Source organism: Schistosoma haematobium, chromosome 1 (genome assembly GCF_000699445.3).
Source record: "Schistosoma haematobium chromosome 1, whole genome shotgun sequence".
Taxonomy (NCBI): Eukaryota; Metazoa; Platyhelminthes; class Trematoda; order Strigeidida; family Schistosomatidae; genus Schistosoma; species Schistosoma haematobium.
In genome coordinates, this window is record NC_067196.1 from 73,232,332 (window position 1) to 73,249,389 (window position 17,058).

Here is a 17,058-nt window from a genome sequence, read left to right on the forward strand (position 1 = left end):
CGATTAATAATCTTTACAGCAATGCATAAAATTAATTTTTATATTATTACGGTAAGATTACAAAAGAACTTACACGTAATAAGTTATTTCGTAGAAACTCCTCACGTTTATTTAATAATTGTTGAAATTGTGAGTTTTGTCCTACTTCATCTTCAACAGATTCAGGAGACGAATTAACTAGGGGTGGTAAACCAGATTGTGAACAGATCTTATTAGAATCTTTTTCTCCATATATCTCTAACTGATTATCAGCTTTGGCTGGTGTTGTTCGAATATTATTATTATTATGTGATGCATTGGATAAGGCAACATTGACATTAGCTTCTGCTTCGGCTAAAGCTTTTTCTGCTTTTGAAATACGATCAAGACGTCTAGTAGCCACGATTAAATCATGACGAGCCTAAGAAAATATACATAAATCGAACAATAAATAAAAAATGTAACAATACACCTACATTCACTACTTATACTTTTAAGCACTGTTTTAAAACTTTGAAAGACAATATTAAAATAGTTTAGTGTAGCCGGATAAGTGTAAACTGTATAGAGGCTTCTTTTCTAAAATTTCATATAAAGTTAGCTTTCATTGTGAACTGATTTCAGTTGAAAACCCACTTAAATCGCGTAGGGAAGACTGTTGGAAAAAGATTAGATATGATCGGACGGAAAAAAATATAGTTTATCAGTTAGTTAAGTCATATTATCACTGGTCTGAAAGAAAAATAGCCATAATAGTGTAGATGAACAAATCCAATTGATGTCACCATCTTGAAACACTAAATTTATTGGGATGATAATGTTTTAAAAATTCTATTTCAGTGTCTTTCACACCGGGCATTGATTGGTGACACTGGGACAATATAGAAAAAGCCAAGAGGTGTTCAATTTATAAAATAGTACCGTAGTATAAAACAAAGCTGTTTAGGACTGGGTAACTGTAGGTCTGTTGCGATACCATGCCTGGGTTCCTAGAGATGGTACAACTTAGTAGACTGAGGTGCTACAAGATATGAGTCATAACAGAAGACAGTGGTAACTATGGTGTAGTTTTTTTTACATTTTCCATTAAAAAATGAATGAAAGTGCTTTAACTTAAAGGAATCTTTCTCGGTTGTATTTTTAATTGGACAATATCTCCTATTGTAAACTTCATTACCTTTTACCTCATAATGTTATCCTCTTTGTTTGTGTGGTGCATATTTTTTTGGCACTTAAATGTACCAGGTTTCATATGTATGATATAAATAGATAGATGAAAATCTAATTAATCTTCCTCCTAAATTTTAAGATTTTACATCACTTTATACTTCTAGTTATCCGATTTGATTAAGTTAAACTCTTACCTACTATTAAATAAATTATTACTTCAAATGTTTTTGATTTTCCTTTTTTCTTCATCTCTTGTTGTACTAACCAACGTGAAGTATGACAACTTAGACTAATGATGTCCATTTCCTATGCTAGATTCTATTATAACACCGTTGCTAAACTGCACGAATTGTGGTGAATATCACTTAATCATCATTTGATTTAATTGAGAAAAGTAGTATCGGTTTCGTTCTATTTGGTACTCGATAGATGGATCTATTTACATACCAGCGTTAATGTTCACATTGAGACTTTAACACAATGGTTTTCGGTCCAGATGATCATTAACTTGTCCAATGGTTATAAAAGTATTATTAAAGGTTTGTAATTTCTCAATGTTAATAATCATGATTATAATTAATATCACACGTCAAAACGCGCGTTTTCAATCATCTTACTGCTAGTAACATGCCAAATATACTATTCATTCTGTTGTCTATTAGTGTTCGGCCATAAAAGTAAACATTTTGACAAGTATATATATATATATATATATATATATATATATATATATATATTCAGTTACCTGTATTTTTGCTAGTAAAAAGTCATTAATCGTATACCCTCCACTTTACGTATAGCCACTATACGACGGTATTCTTCAAGGGATATTTTCTTTTTAAGTAATTCTTCTTTAATTGTTTTACACCTATCTATTGCCTATGATAAATAAAAATAATGATAGTATCAATTGTGTTTTGGAAAATTTATTTTCAACAATTTTCATGAATAAAAATTCATTCATTGGTATAAACGATTAACTTAGTGGTATGTTCTTTATTGAATAAATAAATAACCAGATTTGATTATTTATTCTCAGAAGAGGTGACTTACATTGAGTCACGAAACGTCAGAAAAATTAATTTTTCTACTCATTGGGATATTGCAAATATATTAATTAATTTATAACAATCTACCGAATGCTCAATTTATTCAATATTATCAAGTCAAACCTTGATAATGATACCTACAAAATCCTTATTGAAGTTTGAAATGATTAGTGAATATTTGTATCGTGCCTCATGAAATGAATTTCAATATTGTCGTTTTCTAGTTTTAAGTGGGATTATTTACTTGTGAATCTTTGATCCTCATTGCTAGGCTTGACTATTATAATAAAACTGTATAAAGAGAAAGTCGTTGTAGAATTTCTTCACAAAACAACAGCTGTAGATATGCAGGTCTTGATCAATGTTGTCTAACGCCAGCTTATGACAAACTCACATACAAATCCCACTGTTATTGGTACAATAAGTTGCTAACCAATTATGGATAAACTGTGGTGGCCTGTTTCCTCTTTCAAGTTTTACTTCATATCCATAATGAATAAAGCCACATATTATTTGGTGGGCAATCATTGTATATGATGCGAAGTTTTATAAAGCTATCACTTAGTAACTTTGATGTAACGAAAGTAAACAGGTACATACATTTGGTGTTGTTTAATTTTCTCAACTACATAATTTAATCATGAAGTATTTACTGTCGTCCCTTCTATATAACATAATTATTAGTCTAGAGTACAAAAACAAATGATCTATAATAAAATCCTTGTACAATTGACTAACGGCTTGTTTTATCCAAATGGAGTTTGATTAGCTATTACTAACAGTTCTGTTGTCGTTGTGCATACATTCATCATAAGTTTGTAAGCAGTGAGAATATATAATTATCGACAATAACCAATTCAATCCCAGGTCTGCGGAATAAACCATAATAGTCATTTGTTGGTGATGCTATCTGGAATGACAATGAAGACCTTATTATTAAATTATTTATTTTTCGAAAAGAAAGGTAACATTACCAAAATCTTTTTCATTGTTTAAAAAACTTAGTCGAGCCACACAACTGGCACGATATTGTAATTATTTTATTACAACAGTAATGTGTTTAAACACTACACTAACTACATCATTGAACATCGGGAAAAAAACAGAAAACATGGAGAAAGAGAAACACTTAAAAAACTTAACAATGACTTACAATTTGTCGTTTACTTTCTTCTCGTGCAGCACGTTTCGCCATACGCTCAGCTTCAGCAGCTAATGCTTCTGCTTCACGTCGTTCTACGGCTTTACGCTCTGAATCTTCTAAAAGACGTAAACGTTCACGCGCTGCTTCAGCTATAGTTCTTGCTTCAACACGTCTACGTTCAGCAACTATCAGTAGTTGATTTCGTTTGTTTTGTCTGGCATGAATAGAATCTGGTGATAAGTGTTTAGTTCGATCAAAATCAATCTAATTCAATAAAGAGGAAATGTAAATAGCGCTTTGAATTGAGATTTCATTACTAAATTACATTTTAGCGTTATACAGAAAACAGACTTACTTAATAAACTATACCATTTACTGGACAGATGTTTGTTATCTGCTTTAATCTATATTGTTTGTGTGCGTGAGCTAATGGTACTTACTATTTGGCTGTTAGGATCGAAGTAGGTAAAGGTTGCATCGGAACCTGAGACCTGCTGATTGAAAGGCAAATGCCTTTGTATTATTAATTCAACATTTCACAAACATATTTTAGGTATAATATTTCGATTATAATAATCTCTGAGCCATATATATGTCACCATAGAATCTTACTTGAATTCTGAAAAAATGAGATCTTTTACAATATATAACTAATACCAAAGAAAGTAACTGATGGAGTTGATTGGAAAATAATCAGAAATCTATCTCATAGCTTTAGAAAATTGACAAAGTGAGATTTTAGACTCTGATCTGACACTAACAGCTTTTGTTTTATATTAACTTGTGAAAATTTAATGACATAGGCAGGCTTCCTTTACTTTCGGTCATGCAGTATGAAAAACAAAGGTCGATCATAGAGGTTTATAAAGAAAAATCGATTTAAAAAAACCAGCACAACAAGAAGGAGAGTACTCAAACACAAAAGCGGACGAAATGATACAGGCATATATATAAATGAACAAACAAAAGAACTTTTCAAGTGTTCGGTTTCAAATTTTTTTATAGGTAGAATGAAAGCACAAGATAATTACTCATTCATTTCTTCTTGAGTCCAAAATCATTGAAATAAATAATCGAACTTAAGAATGAATAAATTTGTAAAAAACAGTAAGATTTTTATATTTAATTGTTATATTTGTTTTAAAGTGACCATAATTGTTTATAATATACTTTTCAATAAATGGATAATAAGTGAATTTATAGTAAATAAAACAGAAACTATGACATGATAAAATACTTAATTTCTTTATAAAAAGTATATATATATATATATATATATATATATATATATATATCAACAGGCTGGATTCAGTAAGGATTGGTCGTGCACAGACCAAATCGCGACACCACGGATCATCGTCGAACAATCCGTCGAGTGGAACTCGTCACTATACATCAACTTCATTAACTATGAGGAGGCGTTTGAAAGTGTACATAAGAGAACATTATGGAAACTTCTTCGACACTATGGAGTTCCTGAGAAGATTGTCAATATTATCCGGAACTCATACGACGGACTACAGTGAGAAGTCGTGCGTGGAGGACAGCTGTCGGATGCATTCCAAGTAGGGACCGGAGTCAGACAAGGCTGTCTACTCTCACCCTTCCCCTTTCTTCTGGTGGTCGACTGGATTATGAAGACCTCGACATCTGAGGGAAAACAAGGCATATAATGGACAGCTCAGAACCAGTTAGACGATTTGGACTTCGCAGATGACCTAGCCCTCGTATTCAATACACACGAACAAATGCAGATAGAGACAGCCAGTGTAGCAGCAGTCTCTGTATCAGTAGGCCTCAACATACACAAGGGGAAAACCAAGGTCCTCAAATACAACACGGAGAACAGCAATCCAATCACTCTTGATGGCGAAACTCTGGAAGATGTAGAATCCTTCACATACGTACCTGGGAAGCATCATCGATGAACAAGGAGGATCAGATGCAGACGTAAAGATGACGATTGGCAAAGCAAGGGCCATATTCCTACAGTTGAAGAAAATATGGAACTTAAGACAACTTTCAACCAATATCAAAGTGAGAATCTTCAATACGAACGTCAAGGCAGTTCTACAGTACGGAGCTGAAACTTGGAGGACTACTACAACCATCATCGAGAAGGTACAAGTATTTATAAATAGTTGTCTACTCAAGATACTCAACATCCATTGGCCGGATACCATCAGCAACAGCCTTCTCTGGGAGAGAACAAACCAGCTCCCAACTGAAGAGGAAATTAGGAATAGATGATGGAAATGGATAGGAAATACATTAAGGAAATCACCAAACTACATCGTGAAGCAAGCCTTAAGTTGGAATCCTGAAGGGGAGTGGAAAAGAGGAAGGCCAAAGAACATATTGCATCAGGAAATAGAGGCCGATATGGAAAGGACGAATAACAACTGGAAAGAGCTGGAAGAGATTGCCCAGGACAGGGTTGGATGGCGAGTGCTGGCGGGTGGCCGATGCTCCTCAACGAGGAGTAACAGGCGTAAGTAATATATATATATATATATATTCAGTGGATCAGTCATAAACGCAACTTATTACTTCGTGCAAATGTATAACTGCTCAGTAAGTCGTCACACTTCACATTAACACCGACAAGGAGAAATAAATACAAAATGAAGAATCAAGGAAGCGAATTTAGCAATAATAATATCGACAAAAATGTGAAACTGTATTGAAACTCAACATTCAGATGAAAGTAAAAAATGAGTAGTAAATTTGTGTAATTGGAACCAATTATATTCTGCAATCACATATGACAACTTACTATCTCAAGGAGAAGTTTATTAAGTAGTAGTTTGCTCTATCTTATTTTATGGTTATGAACATAGTCTTTAAAATCAGAGGACATTCATAGATTACTAATATGCATCCATTCTAATGTTCTCAGTCGAATCTGTTTCCAAGATATGAAGGTGATACGACGACCCAATCATAATTTACCGAGTGGCAAGGCCATGTTGTGCCAATCGAAAATCACCCAATGACAAGGGCATATTATTATGCAAGAAATGGTTTCATTTTTCAAGGAGTATATGAGTCCTTCACTATCAGTTTTCTCACTCAATAGTTAGTTGAAGGCATTGTTATAGGAAGCTTATGTATCAGTATCAGACTCGGACACGGTGCGTCCTAACCGGTGATGGCAGATATCAAAAGAGCGAAATTTAGTGTGAAAACCGATCAGTATGATATTGCAAATACGTACCCAAATAATAGGTTATTTATTAACTGATGTTAAATACCATTCAGTTAAATCATACAAATTTGATTGTTAATCTGACTGTACATAAATCATAGAAAGAGTAGCGTATACATATAACATTTTGAAAGTTAAATAAATCCTTACCACGCCCTTGGTTTTCACTACGCGTCGTCGGATCTGGGGTATCAGTATCGAAAACAACAAAAACTAAGCACCCAGCAGATATAATAGTGCCAGATATAACAGTTACTGGTATTCGGTCATGGGAGACTCTGAAGTATTGCTTGTGTGTGTTGGGACCACTAAGCGAGTAATCCCAAAGTTAGACACAAGATACTAGGTAAAGATGGGAAATCTATTGATGATGTAGTGAATCTTCATTGACTAAGGTGGTTGGGGCATGTGTTACGTGTGCCCGACCACTTCCTAGCTCGACAGGCGATGTTGTCTAGCGTAGGAGTAGACTGGGAGACAGCTATTGGAGGTTAAACTAGGGTGTAATATCAATTTATGAACTTACTAGCTCTTGGACTGAGCTTTGTAAGTAGATGGAGACCACGTGGGTAAGGTCCGTACAATTATAGTAACCAGTAGTTGTGTACGTTGGACGAAGTGGTTTGGAATCGGTCGCAGTGACGCAGATGCATTTAGTCTTTGTCTTCCGTTAGATTTTGAGTTTCAAAATTTTCTTACATTGTTTTTTTCTTTTGCTACTTAATCTTTAATGTTAATACTGATATTGTCACTAATTCTAATACTGTGGGATTTGTCTCCATAAATTTTTCTGTGATAGTATGGTGTGGAAACTTGTATTAGTGAACACATATGCTAGGTTTTATGTTGCATAGGACTGAGATGACTGACTAACTGAGCTTTGAAGACTTTAACAATCAATGACTTCACGAACCGATGCCATTATCTTGGCCTATAAATTAATGATAATAATAATAATAATAATCCTTAGGACAAATAGTAACAATAAAGCTTATTTAATTAAAACAGATGGAAAATAATGTGATAGTTGAAAATCTAAAATGATTATCTTGAAAATAACACAAAGTACTAAGATATGAATCAAATAACAATAACAGGAATTTCATTTTTCAACAGAATATTAAAATGTGAAATTTAGAAGAAACAAATAATAATAATAACAATAATAATAATAATAGTAATAATAATAGTAGTATTAATAATAATACATTCTGTTGTATTATTCTGATAAACAATTTGTTTTTTTAATACAAAATGAATGTTTAATTGTCACATGTTAATTAATTTTATTTAAATAAAAAAACCTACTGTGTTGTATAGCTTGTTTATTTTGTTTGTTTGTTTTTAAATTATCTAATACGTATACACACCTTTTGAATTTTGTTAAATAATGTTTGCATAACAGGATTTGTAGAGATTGCAGAATTTTCATATTTTTAAATGACGAATTAATCTTATTTAGACCACCATCGAAAACCCGAAAGTACTGGATAACTGTTTCATCTTACTATAGGTAACTCCATAAACCAGTGTTTTCAATCAGAAACCCAGGATAAATCATTTATCCAATGTTCATTATGTTTTTATCACCTATTTTTTAATTGACATTAGTTCACAGTAAAAATCAACTTCCAATACACGAATAATATACAGACATACAGATAACTCATAAAAACATAGTATAGTACACAACATAAACCACCACAGCAAAGAGGACATCGATAGGTAAGAGAAAAACGTTTCGAATTTATGAAAATAATAATAATAATACACAATTTTTTTTCAAAAATATAAATAGTAGGGTGTTTTCATCTGTCCAAGAAGTTTCATTGATTTTTGTTTGGATCAATATCACTTTTAACCAACCATATAAACTAAAATACCTTCTAAAAATACCCGTAATAATAGTTATTATTATTATTACTATTTAATAAACCTTATTATCGAGACTTGTAGAATTATAAAGTTTACCATAGAAACGAGGTTTATATTTATGTTTATATATACATGAGCATTTATTATTGTGTATAAAAGTAACTTTTTATCTGTCTCCTTTTATTCCGAAGAGAACAATTTTGTTATACAATAGATTTTTATTCAACTTAAAAAATTGATCGGGTCAAGGAACAAATAATAATAATAATAATAATAATAATTCTTAGCGAGTCTATTAAGTTTTGTTTTAAATGAACAGACAAACACTTATTATTTTTATCTATTTGAGGATTTCTAACAAATTTGACTATTAATTGTTATAATCTGTTTGATCTACCTTGATATTTTCAACAACAATAAAGTGCAGTGAAAAAATAAACTTTTTCAAATGTTATTTTTTGAAGATATTATACTGGCAAGGTTTGATTTGATAATTTAAAATAAATTGAACATTCGATGGATTGTTTATAACAACAATTTTAAAAAAAATACGACATTTGTAACATCTCAATGAGTGTTATTTAGAATTATGTTAATTTTAATTGATTACTTTATTTATTTATTTATTTTTTTTTTGAAGAAGAAGAAGAAGCAACTTAGTAATTTAAGCCGTGAAACACCAGAAACTCACTTTTATACTCACTTTTGTTAACCCATTTATCAGAAACAAGTTTATGTATTTCGCTTTGAGTCAGACTCCAATCATAAGAACCAGTGATACTATGCGGTTGAGTAGACCGATATGGATAGGGAAGGGTTCGAACTCGTGACTTAGTGGCTGAAAGTCAAACTTCTTGGTCAGTCACAGATTCACCTTCTACTTATTGAGTTATTATAAATATATTATTACATTATTTTGAAACTGTTACTCTGAGAACGAAAATGAATAAATCTGAACGCCTGAAATTGTCATCCTTTTAAGAGTTGATTTTATTTTAGACTACACTGAATTCCCCCAAAGAAATCCACAAATTTTTTCCAGCAAATAAACTCATTTTTGTCTGTTCAGTCGTATCATTGGTTAATAGAGTATCAAATAATTCAAGTGATGCAATGAAGAATGAGTGACCTACAAATTTATATCCTCCAATCATCCGTGACATTATAGAATACAATATGTTAAAATTTTAAATATAAGCATGTGACTTTATAACATAAAAAAATTATTCGTTTGGCTAGTAATCTTATTTTTTATTTTAAATTATCCAAAGGCATATGTCAATAATTTCTCTGAACAGCTATCATTCGTAGATCATCGCTGAGTAAAAGTTCTTTTCACTTACTTTGACAGTTGAAAATCCGTTCATTAAACCAATAAAATTTTGACTTACAAAACCAAGTTAGTATAAATCTGTATTGTGAGTCAATTATGATGTTTAACCAAGTTACAGTAGAATCGAGTGTATTAGTTATAAACAATACATAATATCTTCCCGAAAATTTCAATCTTACATACATATTTGAGGGTGACAATTTACTACTGAAATTCCTACTCATTATTTCTATATAACAACATTTTACGTTTTATAAACTTTATTATGTTTCGTATTTGATACTGTCAAACAATTAGTAGGCAAGTTATCACTTAAAATTTCACGTTTATTGAAAGTTGTGATTCGCAAAACGCGAACAGTTGAAGTCTTATATGATAAAGTTTTTATCTCTGAAGGAAGAAGCATTTTCCCGAAGCTGCTGATAATTATCAACTAAAATTTGAAAACGAATTCTCAGGATTTACTTCGGTTAATTCTGATCATCACTTTTTCTCTCATTTCACTTCTTCATTCTACAATATTCCTTATGTCCAAACTTTTCTACAATCATTTATCTTGTGATTATTTCGACACCATTGTTGTTTATCTCGTTAATTTATTCTCACTGCCCCCAAATGCCCTGGTACAGCCGAGAGTGGGGAGAGTCTGCTCTACTTCTCGAAATGCTCTCACATAGCCACGCGTATATAGCCTCTGCCAGGGAAATCCTACTCAGTGCCTTTTCGTGGCGGGGGTGCTGTTTACGAAAATGATCCACTTGTGATATTGTTTATATACTTTTACGTTGGACATCGAACAGAATCTTGTTCGTTATACAATAAGTTGCTTGTTAACAGTAAGATTTACGTAGCATCTTACATCAAATACCGACTTGATGGGCGGTAATCTTTCTTCAAAAATACAGAAAAACCTTATATCAGGTTCTTACTTATTATTGACTCTGTTGATGGCAATCTAATGTTTAGAGTAACTAATAATATGAAATATAAACTTCTTTGTGTATATTATGATTAGGAGAAATTACTTCAATCGATTCTTATCTTACTTTTGATGGGTTGAAATTGTAAGACTGGTAATGAATTGATTTACCTTAATTTCAGCTGCATAATACAACTTTTCATTCTGATCCGCCAATGCTGATGACTGACTTCGATAAGTTGGAGCATAAACAAGTTTCTGACCACGCAGCATGTCCATAGCACGGCTAAATCCAGTATAATCCATATATTGTACATATGCTATGAATGTAAGTGGACTACCAACACTTGTATTAGTTGGACTAGTCAATATATTGGAGTTTCTCGACTTCATCAAATGAGATACTTTTGATTTGTCAGAGTCCGCTGAAGATGAATTAATTACACTGTGTTGTATAGTTGGATTTAAAATTCCAATTGTATCCGGACCAATTTTTCCGAACCCACCGATATATTCCTCTGTACAGCCAGAACCGTTACGGAAAGAATATTCAATGGGTTTGTTAACTGAAGTGTCCGTTTTTAATGTATCACATGAACTATTTAAAGTCTCGTTGCTATTTATATAATCTTCCAAGCAATCAGGATTTTGTGAAGGATCTAACATTGGAATATCAATCTCCCGAATTTTTCCAAATACCTTAAAAGTAAAAGAAATAACAATAAAGATAATACTTGTTTAATGGAATATTAATAAACAACCTAAAAACAATAAGATTGGAATCATATGCTAATTACACTACCATGTATGACAAATATGTACCACTTGCGAAAATTAAGGCGATAACACTCAATAAAACTTCGCAACAATGTGGAGATTTATGCAGTAAATTATGAGCTATATGTATATATGTCTGAAATCTGATACAAAGGCGAGGTTCGAACATGTGACTTAATGGTTGAAGGTCAAATGCTAAAGTAAGAAACTACGAAATTGAAGTATTGACTGAGATTGTACTATCACATTATATTTAAGCGAAATTTGACTTGAGTTTTATAGTCAGTGACATTTTAATGAGAAAGAATGTAAATATTATAAAAAAGGAACAAAAATTACCATAAAAAACTTATACTTACTTCAAATGCTTCTTTTACAATCGAAGGATCAGGTTTTTCTTCGTCAACCAAAAGGGATAAATAGCTGCTGTTAGTGTCATCACTATTAACGCGAAATCGTGGTCTGTTGTGTGATCCACTCGCAAACCATCTGATAGGAAGACCAGTGAGTACAAGAGTGTCAGGCCTCTCACCAGATTTAGTCTCATCCATATTTTGAGCATCACGAAAAAACGCTTCCCAATCATGACGTCTTGGACAGTCATATGGAGCTTCACTTGCGCGAACACGAAGGTTTTGTGGAAATCCACTTAGCTTGATAAACTATAACGGATTGATGATAAATTTTAAATAAATATGCTCATGGAAAATCCTAGAAAGTGTCAACAACTTATCCATGTTAAAATGGAAGCGGTAGAACTTAAGCAGTTATTTCCCAACAAAATAAAAGATAAGTGGTATTGAGTTACCCTTTGTCTAAACGAATAGTAATCAAAATAGTTATTAGTCAAGATTTAAAAACCAATGTACACTCCCATGCAGTATTTACCAGAAGTTTTAGAATTCTTTATGGAATACCCAGGTCTTTCGGTTACCTGAATGCCAAGATATTCGCAAATTGTATGTAGTATTTGTCCGAAAAATGTGAGAATTGGATATAAACAGCCAGTTTCTGTCTAAAAAAGTAAGCTGTCGGAACCAGTTTAAAAAACTGCAGCTAAGTTGGTTCTGGAAATTGTAAACCGATGATATGAAGAAACTATGTTATGTTCCCATTATCACATAAAAGTACTAGAGGTCAACTGATTACAGTCTCTAAACTACGTAGTGGTAACTTTTGATATGACATACCCTGTCACGTGACTGGTAATAATTAATTCTAATAGGCAGGTTTAAACTTATTAGTGAGTGACCCACGAAACTGATTCCCTCCAATAACCTCTGATATTTAATCGTATTTATTTTTTTGTTCAGAACCAATACATAAGGATGATATTTCATTAGATAAAAACCTATTCTTCCGATTAGTGGTTTTGTCTTTGGTCTCCGCTTATTAGAGGGTTGGAGTCAGTGATCCGATCTTGTAAACAGCCATCACAGCGTCAACGGTACAATCGCATATCATCTATGGTCATCCACTTTAACAATCTAAAACTCGTCCATCCGGCAAACTCCTCCATAATCCCTTTATTTTATTCGGCTCCCAGAACAGGACATTAATGAGGATACTGCGATAAAATTCTGAACAAATAACCTGACTACCAACTTTCCTACTGAATTATCAGCAAGTGGAAATCTTTGTCTCGATGGACAGTTACAACTTTTTTAGTTATTAAAAAGTAGGTTGGGTAAACTGAGTGGACTTCACAACTAGGACTAACACAACCCTTCCACCCTTTTATCCTTTCTAAACTGAAACTGAAGACCAGTAATTAATTTATCAGATCCGAGGTGGTCACTAAAATGATTCTCTAAGTACATATATCCAAATATCGTTCAGTAAAATGTTGTTTTTGGGTAGAGATTAAGCGACCAAATGTATTAAGGACTATTTTTCTAATTGTTTTAGGATCGGAGGTCATGTGGGAAAAGATAGCAGTATGAAAAATGTTTACACTGCAACTACAGACAAAGTACTCATAGTCATATAGAAGTATCTTGATTTAAGAAAAAATTGAATTTGAACTAATTTTGGATAACCTCACTGTCACTCGTTATCATGAACGTCATTTGCCGTTAAGGAAAGTACTTGCATAAACTTTCTGAGTACTAATAACCACTATCGACCCAAAAAGCAAGTAAGATTAATCAACTCCTGGAACGAGTATTTTAATTTCTTTTATACAAACTACTGTAGCTACATTCACTGATCGTATTAACATCTAACACCTGACATTCAACAGAACTTAATACATAGAAGAATAGGTTTATTTAATGTTACACATCGATGTACAAGTTCAGGAAACAAATATATACACAAATACACCTGAGATGCATATGGCAAACGTAATTTGTGGTTATGAATCACGGGTAGTATTTAGAATTGATTGCCGCAGCGTGGATGTAATTATTTCATACTTATTTGAGTCACTGGTTTCAATATTATTACATAGATTTTATTTATCAACCTCATAAGTTTCAACAAATTTTCACATCAGTACATGCATTTAAGTGCAGTGTTAAGCAATCTTGTGTCAAATTTCTCGGGTAGAGAGCACATACCATCTTCGAAATGCTGAATTCGAAAGTTTAGGAAAAACCTAGGTTCAAACTGTTCTTAACTTTTTGCATTGAACCTGAATTGAGAAAGAGTCCAAATTTAATAAATCCTTTAATCCACAAAAAGGCAAAACTGAGCAATTAAGCATCATAGTTTCACATCGGTTTCTAAACGCAATGATTATAGTTGCAGCGGGATTACATGATAATTTAGCTTCTACAGACAACATAAATATATTTTATATACAACATCTAACTGGTCATCATTCAAAATTTATCGTCACAATCGATCAAGATATAAGAAAAGGAAACTTGTTGAAATACTTTATGCTGAGAATTCTATGTTGTACCAAAAATATAATGTTGAATAAAGCTAATAATAATAATAATAATAATAATAATAATAATAATAATAACACTTCTGACAATTAGCACCAAGGGTAGCTGAAACTATGACCGATTCGTTGCGATAAAAGCTTTATATAAGTATAATAAGGATTGCTACTAAATAAGCTGAGCAATTTCAGTCTTCCACAAAACAAAATTATCTAAAGAATTGAATTTATTTCTACTTACGCACAAATGCATAAGGCTTATGTAATCACATCTAATAGTCGATAGTGACGGCAAATTTAAAAATAGAGGAAGAAACCCTGATTGACCTTAATGTATACAAAACCGTTCTTATGAAGTATGGTTACCTGACTTTCCAAACTTGTAACCACGCGCCTGACGTCGGTTTTGTTTTCCAAGTCAACAGCAAACCTAACAAATTCCAACGTAGTGTGGACTACTTTCATAACAGTGGATGGAGCAAGAATTCCAGGACATAGTTGCCGAATTTTTTCAATGATCTCCCATGTAGTAAACGACTTTAACTGGCCAGATGTATCATGAAGAAGAGGGATCTGAACTGTAATACACACTCGAGCTATGGGCTTTAAATACAAATTAAGAGTCGGGCAAAAATCAATTAAATCAGATATCTTTGAGGGTTCAGACTTCTTTGGTACGGAAACACTCATACCTAAGTGACCTAGAAAATGAAAGTAGCGCGTTATCAGTCCACTATTAAGGATGGAAGTTCCAGCTACCCGTGTTGCCCTGTAAAGATCCTAACATGCTTTGAAGGTATAGACAGAATAAATTAACAACATTTATTTTCTTGAACGATGTCTTAGAGTTTCGTCTCAGAATATCATTCCTAAATGTAAGAAACGGATGGAACATAATGGTGCCAAAATATTACTGCGGTAGTATCAGCAGTCTTTTACTGGTCGTTTTATACAGAAGTAGCTAGGCGTCCTATATGATGTCTCTGATTTTTAGGATCAACTTCTTGATTACGGAGAGACATGATTCTTGTTACGTTTCTATAGTGAATGACCAATACGTTTACCGTCCACTTAAATATATTATATATAGTGTTAAATCTATCACAAATACAACAACAGATATTGGTTTAGGGTACTAAAAATTCGAATTCTTGTTTTTGTTTTATCAGGGTTCCACTCATACACACGAATCCCAAAAGCTTGGGGAAATTAACCATCAACGCATCACTGAGGGAGGTGGAGGATCATTTAGAGTGTTTTGATGCCTAATTTATGTCACATAACCTTGAGGAAGATAAGATTTCAGCTCATTTTAGCACAATTTTTGGTAGGAATGCCTATAGTTTGTTTTAGAACCCTGTATATTCTGAAAAACCTATTCTAATTCTGTTCATCAAACTAAATAGATTTCTGAACGATCATTTTCAAGTGACATCATCGTAAACAAGTGTAAGATCATAGGTCAACAAAATAGCTAACAAAGATTACATGGCACAGCTTCAGACACAATCTTCCAAGTGCACCTCCAATAATCAGTATCACATCCAACTCCTTGATCATTTGATCGTTGGTATAAATGACCTTAAACTAGGAGAGCATCTGGCGAGAATATTTTTGTTCGACTTTCAAATGACTCAAGACTTTTGCTTTACTTATAAATTATTTAATAATGATCTTCGTGACGCTGTTACCAAACAGCATAATGAGTACTATCCAGCCGTGCTTGGGTTAAAGGGCTAGACAAATTTGGGTGCCAGCAGTTTTTTAAGCACCCATTCTTCTGAAAGCACTCCGATCAAATGTCTGATCTCACAAGACTCGAAAGCCGTGAGAGATATGAAAATTAACCCAGTACACTAAAACTAAAATGGGGGAGCCCATCCTCACGAAACCTACATTAATTTCACACGGTGTAACGGGAAGAGAACAGTGAAAATCCCTCTGCAGCTTCTTTGTTGAACAGTATTTTCATTTATTTGTTCCTTCTCCCTTTTGTGTATTCCAACCTTTGTTTCGATCTCGTTTAACCATGTCTTTTGTTCTTCAGTCTTCCCCGTTTGAGCCTTTATTACGTGATTTTGATTAAAGACTTATTTTTGTTACCTAATTTTCTATTGCATGTTGCCGGACCATTGATAGTAAGGTTGTGTTTGACTAAGCTCAAGGTCACGGCGTGGTTTAGTTTGTGACTGTTAACCTTCTGACTGTCTGCTTGGGAGAATTGCTGCAATCCCTGCAGATAGATATTTGATCCCATCTGATTGGGAATATTTGTATTGATTCTCAGGTATCAAACCCTTTAGTATTAACTGTCTCTTTCATTGTTTAGCGCGCTACTTTGCGTTAGAGAAACTTCTGACTGTATAGCACAGGCTGTACTGTTTGAGGTGTTTTGTATTTTTGATGTAATTCGTTCTGTTTTCTTAATTAGAACCGTTTATATTGAGCACAGAGTTTGTGTTTTGATATAATATAATACGAGTATCTCAAAGACGCGTTGTGGGCTATACAGAGGAACTTGGTCTGGTCTAATCGAATAAATTTTGGGTCCGTCAGTCCGTAGTTCCAACCGAATATTGGCTGTTCGGTCGTTACAGTTCTCAAACGAACAGTAATCTCAAGTGACAAATTCTAGAATGCCTGGAAAGCGCAATAAGATCAACGAAAACTTGGCATTGGGCCACGGAGAAATGCAATCGGATACACCTCCA

General features: G+C 33.1%; 1 protein-coding gene across 3 annotated transcripts in view; it reads right to left on the bottom strand.

The window, feature by feature from the left end:
- The window catches only part of AKAP17A_1 (A-kinase anchor protein 17A), a 19,576-nt gene extending 4,341 nt beyond the window's left edge, over positions 1-15,235 (bottom strand). The window contains exons 1-6 of one of the 3 annotated variants that reach the window (XM_035731145.2): positions 14,714-15,235; positions 11,814-12,116; positions 10,849-11,376; positions 3,352-3,606; positions 1,895-2,028; positions 74-400 (exon numbers count right to left, since the gene is read on the bottom strand). In XM_035731145.2, the coding sequence (XP_035588238.2) occupies positions 1,906-2,028; positions 3,352-3,606; positions 10,849-11,376; positions 11,814-12,116; positions 14,714-15,037 (1,533 nt within the window). In that variant the 5' untranslated portion in view covers positions 15,038-15,235 and the 3' untranslated portion in view covers positions 74-400; positions 1,895-1,905. Of the gene's footprint in view, positions 1-73; positions 401-1,894; positions 2,029-3,351; positions 3,607-8,687 lie in introns of those variants that run through there. The other 2 variants (XM_051209643.1, XM_051209642.1) reach the window with 2 other exon arrangements.
- Positions 15,236-17,058: the final 1,823 nt, after the last annotated feature.